This window comes from Sapajus apella, unplaced genomic scaffold, assembly GCF_009761245.1.
Source record: "Sapajus apella isolate SASKATOON/1434 unplaced genomic scaffold, GSC_monkey_1.0 scaffold122, whole genome shotgun sequence".
Classification (NCBI taxonomy): Eukaryota; Metazoa; Chordata; class Mammalia; order Primates; family Cebidae; genus Sapajus; species Sapajus apella.
This window is the reverse complement of record NW_022437062.1, coordinates 110888-127135: the sequence shown is the minus strand read 5'-3', so window position 1 is coordinate 127135 and position 16248 is coordinate 110888. Positions and strand designations below refer to the sequence as shown.

Below are 16248 nucleotides of genomic sequence, written 5' to 3'. Positions count from 1 at the left end.
CACCTGGCTAATTTTTTTTTTTTTTTTTTTTTTTTTTTTTGAGATGGAGTCTTGCTCTATTGCCCAGGCTGGAGTGTAGTGGCACAATCTCGGCTCACTGCAACCCCCACCTCCTGGGTTCAAGCGATTCTCCTGCCTCATCCTCCTGAGTAGCTGGGATTGTGGGATTACAGGCATGTACCACCACACCTGGCTAATTTTTGTAGTTTTAGTAGAGGGGCGTTTCACCATGTTAGCCAGGACAGTCTTGATTTCTCATCCTCATGATCTGCCCACCTTGGCCTCCCAAAGTGCTGGGATTACAGGTGTGAGCCACCATGCCCAGTTGATGAGTCTTTTTAAAAAAGATGTCTTTATAATTTTCTGCATTAGTTAAGTCGTTTTCAAAAAAATGTCTTTATAATTTTTTGCTAGTCATTCTATGAAAGTCTTTTACCTTCCCTACTCTTTCAACTGTTACTAAAGGTTCTTGGTAATTGTTTGGGGTATAGATTATAAAAATACTTCTTAATTTCTAGGAATAAGAAATTAGAAGATAACGACTGTGAAATTACTGGTGAGTATGACTAGACTACTGTTCTATAGTAAGATAGTCTCTTTATCTAGGTTCCACGAACCATGAAAATAAAGCAAACAGAGATTGGGCACAGTGGCTCATGCCTGTAATCCCAGCACTTTGGGAGGCCCTGGGCGGGCAGATCACGAGGTCAGGAGATAGAGACTATCCTGGCCAACATGGTGAAACCTGTCTCTACTAAAATACAAAAAATTAGCTGGCCGTGGTGCACGCTTATACTCCCAGCTACTTGGGAGACTGAGGCAGGGGAATCTCTTGAACCTGGGAGGCGGAGATTATAGTAAGCTGAGATCATGCCACTGTACTCCAGCCTGGATGACAAAGTGGCTCTCTGTTTTTCTTTAAATAAAAAAAAAATGGCCGGGCGCGGTGGCTCAAGCCTGTAATCCCAGCACTTTGGGAGGCCGAGGCGGGTGGATCACGAGGTCAAGAGATCGAGATCATCCCGGTCAACATGGTGAAACCCCGTCTCTACTAAAACTACAAAAAATTAGCTGGGCATGGTGGCGCGTGCCTGTAGTCCCAGCTACTCAGGAGGCTGAGGCAGGAGAATTGCTTGAACCCAGGAGGCGGAGGTTGCGGTGAGCCGAGATCGCGCCATTGCACTCCAGCCTGGGTAACAAGAGCGAAACTCTGTCTCCAAAAAAAAAAAAGCAAACAGAGCTTTGTTCTTTACACAATGTCTTCAGTTTAAAATTTCACAGACTCACTATTATGTCTTTTTTTTTTTTTTCTTTTTTTTTTTTTTTGAGACGAAATTTCACTCTTGTTGCCTAGGCCTGAGCACAATGGCTCGATCTCAGCTCACCACAGCCTTCACCTTCCAGGTTCAAGTGATTCTTCTGCTTCAGCCTCCTGAGTAGCTGGGATTACAGGCACCTGCTACCACACTTGGCTAATTTTTTTGTATTTTTATTAGAGATGGGGTTTCACCATGTTGGCCTGGCTGGTCTCAAACTCCTGACCTCAGGTAGTCCACCTGCCTCAGCCTCGCAGACTGCTGGGATTACAGGCATGAGCCACCAAACCTGGACGACTCCCTATTCTTTCTTTCAAACCTCTGCTTCTCCTGTTTTTTCTGTCTTGGATTTGCGCTCATTCAGTTATTCACTTAAGTCAGGAATCAAGAAATCATTTTCTACTCTTTATACCTCATATCCATTTGGCCTACTTTCTATTTTGTCTCCTAAATGTCTTGAAAATCTATTACCTGTTCTCTATTCCTTCTGCTACTGCTTTAATTCAAGTCTTCATTATTTTTTCTTGGGCTATTGTATTTCATGTATTATCCTTCCCAATCTATTCTCCATATTTCTAAATTTGATTATATTACCTTCCAGCTTAAAATGGTTTGATGACTCTTTTTGCCTACAGAATAAAGCCCATACTCCTTAGCAGTGAGTTAGAATGTACTTTATCGTTTGGCCTGTCTTTTCCCAACTTGTCTCCTGCCCTTTATAGGTATCCTATGCTCTAGCCAATGTTAAATTGTTTGCAGTTCACCATATAAACTCTCTTTCTGTCTATATGCATTTTATTTTTATTTTATTTCATTTTATTTTTTTGAGACAGAGTCTCACTCTGTCACCCAGGCTAGAATACAGTGTGCAGTCTTGGCTCACTGCAACCGCTGCCTCTTGGGTTCAAGTGATTCTCTTGCCTCAGCCTCCCAAGAAGCTGTGATTACAGGTGCATGCCACCACACCCAGCTACTTTTCTATTTTTAGTAGAGATGGGGTTTCACCATGTTGGCCAGGCTGGTCTCGAACTCCAGACCTCAGATGATCTACCTTCCTTGACCTTCCAAAGTGCTGGGATTACAGGCATGAGGCACCACACCTGGTCCCTATATGCATTTATAAATGCTGTTTTCTCTATCTAAAGTGATCTTTCTACTCCCGTTTGCCTGTCAGGCTTTTCATATTTCACTTCACTTAGTTTAACTTCAATGCTATTCAAAGTAGCCAGTCCACAAACTAACCGCTGAGTCCATGACAGAAAAGGAACTTGCACCATAATGTGCATTAACTGTGGCACTAAGCCACTGTTTTGTTTAGCTTATACTTGTTTTCTAGCAATTATTATTTTATGATATATGTTTGCCTCAAGTTCCTTATCTCATTATGTATTGGTAATAAGCAGTTAGTTCACAGTCTGGCACCATACTTCAAGTAGCACTGGCTTAAATGACAGAACTAAGGAGTTAGTCACATGTTCTGTGCTCCCATAACACCTCTTTATTTCTCAGTATATTTTAGAATTTATCACATTATATTTTGAGTATTTCTGGCTCTCTTACTAAAGAAACTAAAACTTTTTTGGGGGGGTAGGGGAGTACTGCTCCTTGAGGAGCAGGGCTACCCCATAGGCAGTGTGTTTAGAATAGCTGAACCACCATCTCTGGGAGTCCAGAAATTTCATCTTGTTTTTCTTTGTACCTTAGTAGACAATTGAGGGTTGTTTTTTTTTTTTTTTTTTTTTTTTTTTAACCCCATGTAATAGGTTCTGAATCAATATTTGTTGAATAAATGAGTGGAAGCCTGACATATAGATAAGGCTTTTATTTTTTTGAGATGGAGTCTCACTCTGTCGCCAGGCTGGAGTACAGTGGCACGATCTTGGCTCACTGCAGCCTCGGACTCCCAGGTTCAAGCATTTCTCCTGCCTCAGCCTCCCTGAGTAGCTGGGACTGCAGGCGCTGCCACCACGCCCAGCTGATTTTTTTGTTTTTAGTAGAGATGAGGGGCCGGGCGCGGTGGCTCAAGCCTGTAATCCCAGCACTTTGGGAGGCCGAGGCGGGTGGATCACGAGGTCAAGAGATCAAGACCATCCTGGTCAACATGGTGAAACCCCGTCTCTACTTAAACTACAAAAAATTAGCTGGGCATGGTGGTGCGTGCCTGTAGTCCCAGCTACTCAGGAGGCTGAGGCAGGAGAATTGCCTGAACCCGGGAGGCGGAGGTTGTGGTGAGCCAAGATCGCGCCATTGCACTCCAGCCTGGGCAACAAGAGCAAAACTCCGTCTCAAAAAAAAAAAAAAAAAAAAAGTAGAGATGAGGATTTATCATGTTGGCCAGGATGGTCTTGCTCTCTTTACCTCATGATCTGCCCGCCTCAGCCCCCAAAGTGCTGGGATTACAGGTGTGAGTTGCTGTGCCTGGCCTAAAAAAGGCTTTTAGTAAAAAAAAGCTTATAATTATTTCATTATATGTACTCAAGATTGCCATAAATTATTTAATATGTTCTAAAGATTTACCTTTCAACGTTAAACTTAAGTATTTTAAAATGTATTTCCTGTTTCAATATATCCTTTTCAATCCCTTCTTTATCTATAAAGTCTAATTTGTAGTTCTAAAGTAAATCTTGAGTCTAATCCTTTACTCCCTTTTTAGTTTCTCTGTTGCCCTAACATGAACTCATTTGTTAATCTGAACTATTATAGTAACTTTCCAATTGGTTTATTTTCTCTTGAATCTACTTTCTTCTCTTTATTACTTTTTGCTATTTTTCTAAAATGCATTATATTTTATAAGGGGATTAATTTTGTAAAGCGCATGTGTCTTATCATGGGAACATCTAGACTCCTTAACACAGAATAAAAGACCCTTTAGAATCCTCCCCTAACCTTTCAGTCTCATCACTTGGTGTTCTTCTCCATGGGACTTCTACTATCCAGGAAATAAAAATAGAGAAATAAAAAATAATAATAAGTAGTAGTCCAAACTTTCCACCTTTAAAGTCACTGCCACATTATAAAAAGATTTCAACCACACAGAGGATATATAATAATTACTGATCTCTCTGTCACTAACATAGGATAATTAAAAGTCATGAAATTTAAAATGTTCCCAACAGAAAAGATAAATGTTTGGGGTGGTGAATATTCCAATTACCCTGATTTGATCATTACACATTGTATACAGGTATCAGAGTATCACATGTAACACTAAAATATGTACAACTATTATATATCAATTTTTAAAAATTAAATTAATACATACATTCTTAAGGGCTTAGTTACTGGTAAATTCTTTTAAATACTTGTAACTGATGAAGAACCTAAGAAAGGTAAAATGAGGCTCAGTAATATATTTTCTGACTACAGTTTTTTCTTTTTTCTAAATAGGGATGAACACATTGCTTTCTGCTCCCATTCATACCCAGATGCAACAGAAGGAGGTATAAGTTCATGCAAATGCCTTCGTATTTTAATGTTTTCTGATTGTTAAAACAGAAAACATAATTCAATGATAATGGCATAATTTAAGGATGCCTTAATAAAATGAATCAGCCTAAACTGGAAAGGCTTCCTACCTTTCCAGTTAACTTAAGGATAGTTAAATCACTGCCAGTTTAAATAATGGGAGATACAGTATACATCTCAAAGTTTAAAGAGCATATGAGTCTTTATTTCTGTTTCCTGAGTGATACCAGTACACAAGTCCTTAGGCAGTGTTTTCAGTAGCAAGGAGTTAATCTGTGTCCTTGCCAAAAAAAAAACAACTGTTGTAGCATAGAATGTAATATGCATGTGTGTGTGTGTGTGTGTGTGTGTGTGTGTATATATATATATTTAAGCTATCTCCTACAGGAAGGATCTTTTTTTTTTTTTTTTTTTTTGAGACAGAGTCTTACACTGTTGCCCAGGCTGGAGTGCAGTGGCACAATCTTGGCTCACTGCAGCCTCAACCTTCTGAGCTTAAGCAGTCCTCCCACCTCTGCCTCCTGAGTAGCCGGGACTACAGGCATATGCCACCATGCCTAGCTAATTTTTGTTCATTTTTTATAGAGACAAGGTCTCACTATGTTGCCCAGGCTGGTCTTGAACTCCTGGGCCCAAGGGGTCCTTTTGCCTAAGCTTCCCAAAGTGCAGGGATTACAAGTGTGAGCCACCATACCCAGTCTAGAATGTAATATAGATTAGCCACCATGCACTTAATGCCTTTCCTAGTCTTTTAAAATTTAGGATAAGAATGACCTTCTATTCAATAAAGTAATTAGAATTTTCATTATGTTTACATTTGGTGCTGTATTTTTCATTTTTTAGTCATTCTAGTGGGTATGTAATTAACCTTAATTTTAAATTTGTCCCCAAACACTAAAAAGTAAATTACTCACAGATGCACAGATTTTAGAATTTTTCTTTTGTTTTCCTAAGAGACTGGGTCTTACTCTTTTGCCAAGGTTGGAGTGCAGTGGTGTGATCCTAGCTCACTACAGCTCAAACTCCTAGACTCAAGCAGTCCTCCCACCTCAGCCTTTCTAATAGCTGGGACTACAGGCATACACCACTGTGGCTAATATTTAAATTTTTTTTGTAGAGACTGGGAGACAGGATCTTACTTTTTTATTCCTGGCTTCAGGCAATCCTGCCTTGGCCTCCCAAAGTGCTTGGATTATAGGCTTGAGCCACTGTGCCCAGCCTAGAATAATTTTAAATGGCAAATTTTAGGCAACATATTACATTATTGATTGAAACAAACCAATGTGTTATGAAACCATCACTGAGGATTTTTTATCTAATGTATGTTACAAAATACCTTTTTAAAAGTTTGCGTTTGTTCTGATCTCTTACATTTTGTTTTCATTATAGTTTTCAGTTATAGAACATAACCATGAAAGGAAACATGCAGATGACCAGACAGTCATCTTTTCAGATGAAAACCAGATGGATCTGACATCAAGTCACACTGTAATGATTACCAAAGGCCTTTTAGATAATCCCAAAAGTGAAAAGCTCACGAAGATAGATACCACATCATTTCTAGCTAATTTAAAGCTTCACACTGAGGACTCAAGAATGAAAAAAGAATTAAATTTTTCCATGGATCGAAACACTTCTTCAGAAAAGAAAATAAATTTCAATGACTTCATAAAAAGATTGAAAACAGGAAAATATAATGCTTTTCCTAATGGGCCTGATAAAGAAAATTTTGAGATACCTGTTTATTCTGATGAATCACATAGCGCCTCTTCTACACGTCAAATGCGTGTATCTCTTAATGAAGATGAGAATAACAGTAATATTACTAGGATCTTTAGAGAAAAAGATGATGGGATGAATTTCACTCAGTGTCATACAGCGAATATTCAGACATTGATTCCCACATCCAGGGAGACCAACTCACAGGAATCTAAAGGTAATGATTATACAATCTATGGCAGTGATGTTATGGACTTGACATTGAACCACACTATACAGATTTTACCCGCAACAGATAATTTTTCTAAAATAGAAAATCAAACTCAGAATGCCATAATGGATGTAACAACAGGTTACGGGACTAAAGCTTCAGGAAAGAAAACAATTTTTAAGAGTAAACAAAATGCTGCTTTTCAAGACCCTTCCATAAACCCTGCAGACAAAATACATATTACCAAAGGTCATACTATGGGAGCGGAAACTCATATAGTCTCACATACTTGTAATCAAGATGCCAGAATATTAGCCATGACCCCAGAATCTATGTGTTCTAATTCAGCTATTCAAGGTTGTAAGAAAGTTTTCTATTCCAGTCGTAATGATACCATGGAAATGACCAAGTGTCTCTCAAGTATGAGAGAAGAGAAAAATTTGCTAAAGCATGACAGTAATTATTCTAAAATATATTGCAATCCAGATGCTATGTCTTGTCTCACAGAGAAAACTATTTATTCTGGAGAGGAGAACATGGATATCACCAAGAGTCACACGGTTGCAATAGATAATCAGATTTTTAAACAAGATCAATCAAATGTTCAGAAAGCAGCTGCACTACCACCTGAAAAAGAAATGATGCTCCAAAATCACATGACCACATCAGAAGATGGGAAAACAAATGTAAATTGTAACTCAGTTCCTCTTGTATCTAAGGAAAGAATACAGCAGAGCTTGTCAAATATTTTACCAATTTCATTGACTGATAGAAAGACTGAACTTTTAGCAGTTGAAGATATGGATTTGACCGAAAGTCACACAAGTAACTTAGGAAGTCAGGTTCCTCTTGCAAGTTACAGTCCAGCACCAGAGAATACCAGTGAATCTCACTCTCACAGCAAAAGCTGTTCACATAAATGTCAAAAAATGACCAAAAGTCATACCGAACCATTTCAACAACCAGACATAATATCTAAAAACAGCCTAACTGATGCCGGCAACAAAGACAAAGAGCAGATTTTGAATATTTTGTCATACCTTGATAAAGATTTTCCTCAGTCAGCTGATTGTAATCAGGACATGGCAATAAGCCATAATATAGTGTACTCTGGTGGAGTTCTTGAAAAACAAGTAGCTAATAGAAATACAGTTTCATGTGAACAATCTTTGTTTTCTACTAGAAAGCAATTCTTTTCATCAGGACAATCTTCTATGAAAATTCATAATACTACTATTAGTAGTCATACAGTGAAGTCTCTACTAGGTCAGAATTCTAAACTGCCTGAGCCACTGAGGAAAAGTTTAAGTAATCCCATACCTGACTATTGTCATGACAAGATGATTATGTGTTCCGAGGAAGAGCAAAATATGGATCTAACGAAGAACCACACTGTTGTCATTGGATTTGGTCCTTCTGAACTACAAAAACTTGGTAAAACTAATTTAGAACACACTATTAGCCAGCTAACAACAGCAAGCAGACAGACAGCTGTAAAAGTTGAAAAATGTGGTAAAAGTCCCATAGAAAGAAGTGGAATACTTATATCTAACAGTATTATGGATGTATTAAAGGATGAAAGTGTACAGAAACCTGAATTTCCTGAGGAAAAGCAAAATATTAAAATTTGGGGAAGGAAAAGTGTTGGCGGACTAAAAATTGATAAGACTATTGTATTTTCAGAAGATAAGAATGATATGGATATCACTAAGAGCTGTACAGTGGAAATAAGCCATAGACCTTTATTAGATAAACATGATTGTCATTTGGTGCCATTGGCAGGAACTTCTGAAACTATTTTATATACATGTGGGCAGGATGACATGGAAATCACTAGAAGTCACACAACTGCCTTAGGATGTGAAACTGTCTTACCAGATGAAATAACTTCTAGGCCTATGGACAAAACTGTATCGTTTGTAGATAATCATGATGAACTAGAAATGACAAAGTCCCATACTGTTTTCATTGACTACCAAGAAAAGGAAAGAACTGTGCTTCCAAACAGACCTAACTTTGAACTATCCCAAAGGAAAAGCCTAGGAGCACCAAAAGTGTTATGTACTCCTACTGAGGAGAGTGTTTTCTTGCCAGAAAATGGTGAAAGTGACGGTCTAGTAGCAAGTGACAGCCAGCTAACACCTCTGGAGGAATGGTCTAATAATAGAGGTCCTATAGAGGTTGCTGATAACATGGAAGTATCTAAATCAACCACTTGGGAAGACTTCAAAGATGTACAAAATCCTGGATTTCTGAATGAACCTCTGTCAGCCAAAAGTCAGAGAAGAAAAAGCCTTAAGCTAAAAAATGACAAGACCATTGTATTTTCAGAGAATGATAAAAATGATATGGATATTACCCAGAGTTGTATGGTGGAAATAGATAACAAAAGTGCCCTGGAGGATAAAGAGGACTTCCATTTGGTGCCTTTGGCGGGGGCTTCTAAAACTATTTTGTATTCATGTGGGCAGGATGACATGGAGATCACTAGAAGTCACACAACTACCTTAGAATGTAAAACTGTCTTGCCAAATGAAATAGCTATTAGGCCCATGGACAAAACTGTAATATTCACAGATAATCACAGTGATCTGGATGTCACCACATCCCATACTGCTTTTATTGAATGTCAAGCCACAGAGAAAATACTTGAAGAGAACCCTAATTTTGGAATAGCAAAAGGAAAAAACTTGGGTGTTTCCTTTCCTAAGGATAATAGCTATGTTCAAGAAATCGCTGAAAAACAAGCACTGGGTGTAGAAAACAAAATTGTAGACCAGGCCTATACATTGGAAAAAGCCCAAATTGAAAGCTGTCAGTTAAATAATAGAGATAGAAGAAATGTAGATTTTACAAGCAGTCATGCAACTGCTATTTGTGGATCCAGTGATAATAATTCCTGTTCTCCAAATGTTATTAACTATACTGATAATTTGGAGGGTAGTGCCATGCCCTTATGTGATAAAGATAAGGAAAAAGCCAATAATTGCCCAGTGCAGAATGATCTTGCACCAATATGTGAAAACAAGCCTAAAATGCTCAATAATGAGAAGTGGTTTGCTGAAGCCTATAAAAAAAAACTGAAGGAAAATACTCAAACAACTAACTGTAATACAGCTCTTGATTTCCACAGTAACTCAGACTTGGCTAAGCAAGTCATTCAAACTCATGTGAATGCTGGAAAAGCACCAGATCCTGCAATGACATGTAATATTCACTGTTTTCATAGAGTCAAACCAAATCTGAATGATCTGAATGGAAAAACTAAAGCTTTTCAAACTGTTCAGGTACCGCCTCCTCCAGAGCAATTACTTGAATTGGGAAATAAGGCACACAATGGTTTGAGTGTAGTACAAGCTTCAGAAATGTTTAATATTAACATAATCTTCAGCAATGCTAAAGATAGTAGAGATGAAGAAAATAAAAAGACTAGTAATGGAGCTGAAACCACCTCTCTACCATTAAAGACAGTTGTTAAAGATAAAGTGAGGAGATGTTCTTTGGGAATCTTTTTGCCTAGATTGCCAAACAAGAGAAATTGCAGTGTCACTGGTATTGATGACCTGGAACAGATTCCAGCATACACAACTGATTTAAATCACTTAGAAACTCAGCCAGTCTCTAGCAAAGATTCAGGCATTGGATCTGTTGCAGCTAAACTGAACCTAAGTCCTTCTCAATATATAAATGAGGAAAATCTTCCTATATATCCTGATGAGATCAATTCCTCAGACTCTATTAACATAGAAACTGAGGAAAAGGCTTTGACTGAGACATACCAAAAAGAGATTTCACCATATGAAAATAAAATGGAGAAAACTTTCAATAGCCAAAAAAGAACCTGGGTACAAGAAGAAGAAGAAGATACACAGAAGGAGAAAAAAATCAGAAAAAATGAGATTAAGTTTAGTGATACTGCACAAGATCAGGAGGTGAGCTCTGTCTTTAATCAAGGAATGTTCTTGAGTTTGGGGTTTTTAGTTTTTGTTTTTTTTTTTAATTGTGGGTATTCTCAAATTTTAATCTTAGTCTTGGGAGGCAGAAAATGATTGTTTCCACTTACAGGGCTGGAGAAATATTCTTTTGTAGAACCTTCAGGAATTAATTGCCTAACAGCTAGACTTCAAAGCAACTTAAAGTGACAAATAGTCACAAAAAAAATTAAAAATTGTACAAGAAGTAGTGTTAAAATTGTATGATTTTAAAAGGCAAATATTGTGACCTCTAGTGTTTTGTCAATTTGGGTTTATATAAGACTCTAGGGAGGGTATATATAGTGTGAAAAGTCATCTTCAGTGTTATATTTGGGGAGTAAAAAGCCTTTCTGTTTTGTAAACTGCATGAAATAAAGCTTGACTGAATTTTCTTGGCTGACGAGGATATGTAGAAGTTAAGATTGAGAGTCCATTTCTTTTTATTTTATTTTATTTTATTTTTGAGATGGAGTCTCTCTCTGTTGCCCAGGCTGGAGTACACTGAAATGATCGTGGCTCACTGCAGCCTCCGCCTCCCAGGTTCAAGCGATTTTCCTGCTTCAGCCTCCTAATTAGCTAGGATTACAGGCACCCACCACCATACCTGGCTAGTGTGTGTGTGTGTGTTTAGTACAGATGGGTTTCCCCATGTTGGCCAGGCTGGTCTTGAACTCCTGACCTCAAGTGATCTGCCTGCCTCAGCCTCCCAAAGTGCTGGGATTACAGGCATGAACCACTGTGCCCAGCCTTAGGGAGTCCATTTCTTTAGTGGGCAGGAGAATGCCTAGGTCATTTTGTATGAAAAGAAGCACTATTTTTTTAAGAAGACAAATTTTTTTAAGTCAAGAAGCACTATTTCGATAACTTGGGGAGAAAAAAATCTGTCACTTAGATCAAATTTTATAGGTGGAGACATAAAGATTAGGAAGTATCAGGCCGGGCGCGGTGGCTCACGCCTGTAATCCTAGCACTTTGGGGAGGCCGAGATGGGTGGATCACGAGGTCAAGAGATCGAGACCATCCTGGTCAACATGGTGAAACCCCGTCTCTACTAAAAATACAAAAAATTAGCTGGGCATGGTGGCGCGTGCCTGTAATCCCAGCTACTCAGGAGGCTGAGGCAGGAGAATTGCCTGCACCCGGGAGGCGGAGGTTGCGGTGAGCCGAGATTGTGCCATTGCACTCCAGCCTGGGTAACAAGAGCGAAACTCCGACTCAAAAAAAAAAAAAGATTAGGAAGTATCAGAGGTTCATAGAAAACAAGGCCTCAACTCTGTTCAATACATAAGTAAGCATAGAAGGCAATTTGAGTGGCTCTATGAGATAATGTCATGAGGCCGTGGTTAGTGATAAAGTTATGAGAAAGTAGTAATATAAAATTTAACAATAGCTTTTATTGAAATTTGCATTCTATTTTCTTTTTTGAGATGGAGTTTTGCTCTTTCCCAGGCTGGAGTGCAATGGTGTGATCTCAGCTTACTGGATCTTCCGCCTCCTGGGTTCAAGGGATTCTCTTGCCTTAGCCTCCCGAGTAGCTGGGATAACAGCTCTACTAAAAATACAAAAATACATCCCGAGTAGCTAGGATGAAGTCTCTACTAAAAATACAAAAAGTAGCCGGGCATGGTGGTGGGCCCATGCCTTGCTATTTTTTGTATTTTTAGTAGAGACTTGGTTTCACCATGTTGGCCAGGCTGGTTTTGAACTCCTAACCTCAAGTGGTCCGCCCACCTCAGCCACCCAAAGTTCCAGGAATATAGCAGTGAGCCACTGTGCCTGGCCTGCATTCTATTTTCAGTAAATATATAGAGTATCTGCTATGTCTTTTTTTTGTGTCTGTTTTTGTTTTTGAGACAGAATCTCTGTTACCCAGGCTGGAGTGCTGTGGTGCAGTCTTGGCTCACTGCAGCCTCTGCCTCCCGGTTGAAGCAATTTTTTTGCTTCAGCATCCTGAGTAGCTGGGACTACCGGCGCATGCTGCCTTGCCCAGCTAATTGTTGTATTTTTAGTAGATACGGGGTTTCATCATATTGGCCAGGATGGTCTTGATCTCCTGACCTCATGATCCACCCACCTCATCCTCCCAAAGTGCTGGGATTACGGGTGTGAGCCACCACGCCCAGCCGAGTATCTGCTATGTCTTAGGCACTGTTCTATGTGCTAGGAACACTTACAAAAATCTGCTCTCATGGAGCTAACATAATTATTTATTTATTTAGAGACAGAGTCTCACTCTGTCGCCCAGGCTGGAGCACAATGGTGTGATCTCGGCTCACTGTAACCTCTGCGTCCTAGAGCCAAGCAATTTTCCTGCTTCATGCTTCTGAGTAGCAGGACTACAGGTGTGTGCCACCACACCTGGCTATTTTTTTCTATTTTTAGTAGAGACAAGGTTTCACTGGGTTAGCCATCATGGTCTCGATCTCCTGGCCTCATGATCCACCTCAGCCTCCCAAAGTGCTGGGATTACAGGCGTGAGCCACCACACCTGGCTATTTGTTTTTGAGACAGAGTCTCGCTTTGTCATCCAGGCTTGAGTGCAGTAGAGTGATGATCTTGGCTCACTGCAACCTCCGTCTCCCTGGTTCAAGTGACTCTCATATCTCAGCCTCCCGATTATCTGGGAGGATGGGTGCATGCCAACACGCCCTGCTAATTTTTGTATTTTTAGTAGAGACGAGGTTTCACCACGTTCGCCAGGCTGGTCTCAAACTCCTTGCCTCAAGTGACCCACCCACCTGGGCCTCCCAGAGTTCTGCGATTACAGGCATGAGCCACCACAAGCAGCCCATAATGGCTTTTATTTATTTGTTTATTTGTTTTGTTTGTTTTGAGATCAAGTCTTGCTCTGTTGCCCAGGAGTGCAGTGGCGCGATATCAGCTCACTGTAACCTCTGCCTCCCGTGTACAACAAGTTCTCCTGCCTTAGCCTCCTGAATAGCTGGGATTACAGGCATGTGCCACAACACCTGGCTTTTGTATGTTTATTAGAGACAGAGTTCACAATGTTGGCCAGGCTGGCCTTAAACTCCTGACCTCAAGAGATCTGCCCTCCTCAGCCTCCCAAAATGCTGGGATTACAGGCCTGAGCCACTGCACCCAGCCCCCATAATAGCATTTAGATAAAAGAATATATTTTTCCAAAAAACATGTAAGAAGGTAGATGAAGATGGCATTTAAAGCTGCGAAGTCAAATGGTTAAAATGATAAAAGCAGGACCACATAACTTACTCAGCCAAAGAAGTCTTGGTCAGCTGGGTTGGAAAGTAGAAGAACCGGGAAATAAGTTTATTGTCTGGATTCTAGCCAGGGCCACCACATGCAGGTGATATTCAAGTCTGATTTTCTGCAGTATGGTAGACATGCTATTGGTGGCTAGTAGCTGAATAACTGGATATGTCAACATTTGGTAGCTTACAGGATCTGATTATAACTTAGATACATAATGAGAAATAATTTGTATACACAGTATAATCCATAAAGTTATTTTTGTCTATTTTTAATAAAATTACTTTTAAGCTGGGCGCGGTGGCTCAAGCCTGTAATCCCAGCACTTTGGGAGGCCGAGGCAGGTGGATCACAAGGTCAAGAGATCGAGACCATCCTGGTCAACATGGTGAAACCCTGTCTCTACTAAAGCTACAAAAAATTAGCTGGGCATGGTGGTGCGTGCCTGTAATCCCAGCTACTCAGGAGGCTGAGGCAGGAGAATTGCCTGAACCCAGGAGGCGGAGGTTGCGGTGAGCCGAGATCGCGCCATTGCACTCCAGCCTGGGTAACAAGAGCGAAACTCCGTCTCAAAAAAAAAAAAAAAAAAAAAAAATTACTTTTAAAGTCTAAAGGCCTAAGATGCTTGTTACTTATTCCAATTCTTTACTGAGATTATTTCACATGAATTATAGATAAATTGTATGTTAGAAGTAGTATTTCTGTTAGTGTTCATCATAAGTATACAGTGTATACTTTATTCTGATGATATTCCTTAATTGACAATTTCAGATTTTTGATCACCATACTGAAGAGCATATAGATAAAAATGCTAACAGTGTATTGATAAAAAGCCTGAGCAGGACCCCATCTAGTTGCAGCAGCTCTCTGGATTCGATCAAGGCTGATGGGACCTCCCTGGACTTTAGCAGTAAGATCTTCATGAAGGCTAAATAATACCAGCCATCTGCTTACTTGACTAATAATAAATATATCTTAGTTCAGGAAATATTTTAATGTTGTATATGCCATTTTGGGGTTATAAAAAGTTGATTAGTAAAATATTTGGTTTATTTTTAATTCTTAGTTATTTTAATGCATTGAGAAGTGACATACTACGAAGAAATAGAGTGATTTCCTTCATGGGCTTATAATTAGTGGATAAACATTGGATTTTAAAACTATGTGTACTTTGCCCTGCTACATGACTTCCTTCCCAGAAAGATCACAAAGATCACAGTGGGTGGCTTCAGGATTATAAATGATCTGAATGATAACTACAATTAAGTTCAAAGTTTAGTTTTGACTTGTTCCTCACCAGAATTTCCTTTACTTTTAGCTTACCGCAGTAGTCAAATGGAATCACAGTTTCTCAGAGATACTATTTGTGAAGAGAGCTTGAGGGAGGTATGTTAAAATTATTATTATTTTTATTTATTTACAAAGAAAAGAAGTTTAAATGTTTCATTTCTAATACAAGTAATTTTCTTGGTTTGAGTTTTCTTTTAATTATGAAATATTTTAAATCTACAGAAGACTACTTTGTTAAAGATCCAACATAGCAATTAATTAAATGGAGTAGAAGTCATGATTAAAAGGTATTTGTTTTGGCTGGGCATGGTAGTGCATGCCTGTAATCCCGGCCAGAGAATCACCTGAGCCCAAGAGTTCAAGGCTGCAGTGAGCCATGATCACACAACTGCATCCCAGGCTGGGCGATAGAGCAAGACCTTGTCCCCCCCCAAAAAAAGGAAAAAAAGGTGTATTTTTTGGGTTTTTGGATTTTTTAAAAGTCTATTGTTATTTAATAACCTTAAGAAATAATCTTAGATAAAATCTGCTGATTTATAGCCTGCAGATATCTGGATAATATTCCCATAAATATATACAAGGTACTTTAAGCTTTTAGAAACAAAAATGAGTTGGTTATATCAAAGTGAGATCATATTGAATGGTCATGCAAACTTTTTTTCTTTTCTCAGAAACTCAAAGATGGGAGAATAACAATAAGAGAGTTCTTTATACTTCTCCAGGTCCACATCTTGATACAGAAACCCCGACAGAGCAATCTTCCAGGCAATGTAAGTGCTGTTTCTTGGCAAACTAGTTATCTCAGTTAAAATATATTGCACTTTTTATTAAACTGCATCAAAGCAAACATTTATTTAAAAGCATAAAAAGAATGAAAGCAAATTTTCCTGTAGTTTTCTTATAGTAGATACATTTGTGGTTAGCATAAACAAAACCCAAAAATTTTTACATGGATTTTTTTTAATCGTGGATTTTGATAAGATAAAATTTTAATTTTTTCTTCATTCCTTACCATCTATTTTTTTAATACAGTGTCCTGATTGTA

At 38.9% G+C, this 16248-nt stretch overlaps 1 protein-coding gene across 4 annotated transcripts in view; it reads left to right on the top strand.

Annotated features, from left to right (window-relative positions):
- KNL1 (kinetochore scaffold 1) overlaps positions 1 to 16248 on the top strand; it is a 73494-nt gene that overhangs the window by 21421 nt on the left and 35825 nt on the right. For all 4 annotated transcript variants that reach the window (XR_004263729.1, XM_032261126.1, XM_032261127.1 and 1 more), the window contains exons 8-13: positions 519 to 556; positions 4704 to 4756; positions 6171 to 10643; positions 14685 to 14823; positions 15232 to 15299; positions 15875 to 15973. Coding sequence is in view for 3 of the 4 variants with exons in the window: in XM_032261126.1 (XP_032117017.1) it covers positions 519 to 556; positions 4704 to 4756; positions 6171 to 10643; positions 14685 to 14823; positions 15232 to 15299; positions 15875 to 15973 (4870 nt within the window). In the remaining variant the exon portion in view is untranslated. The remainder of the gene's footprint in view (positions 1 to 518; positions 557 to 4703; positions 4757 to 6170; positions 10644 to 14684; positions 14824 to 15231; positions 15300 to 15874; positions 15974 to 16248) is intronic.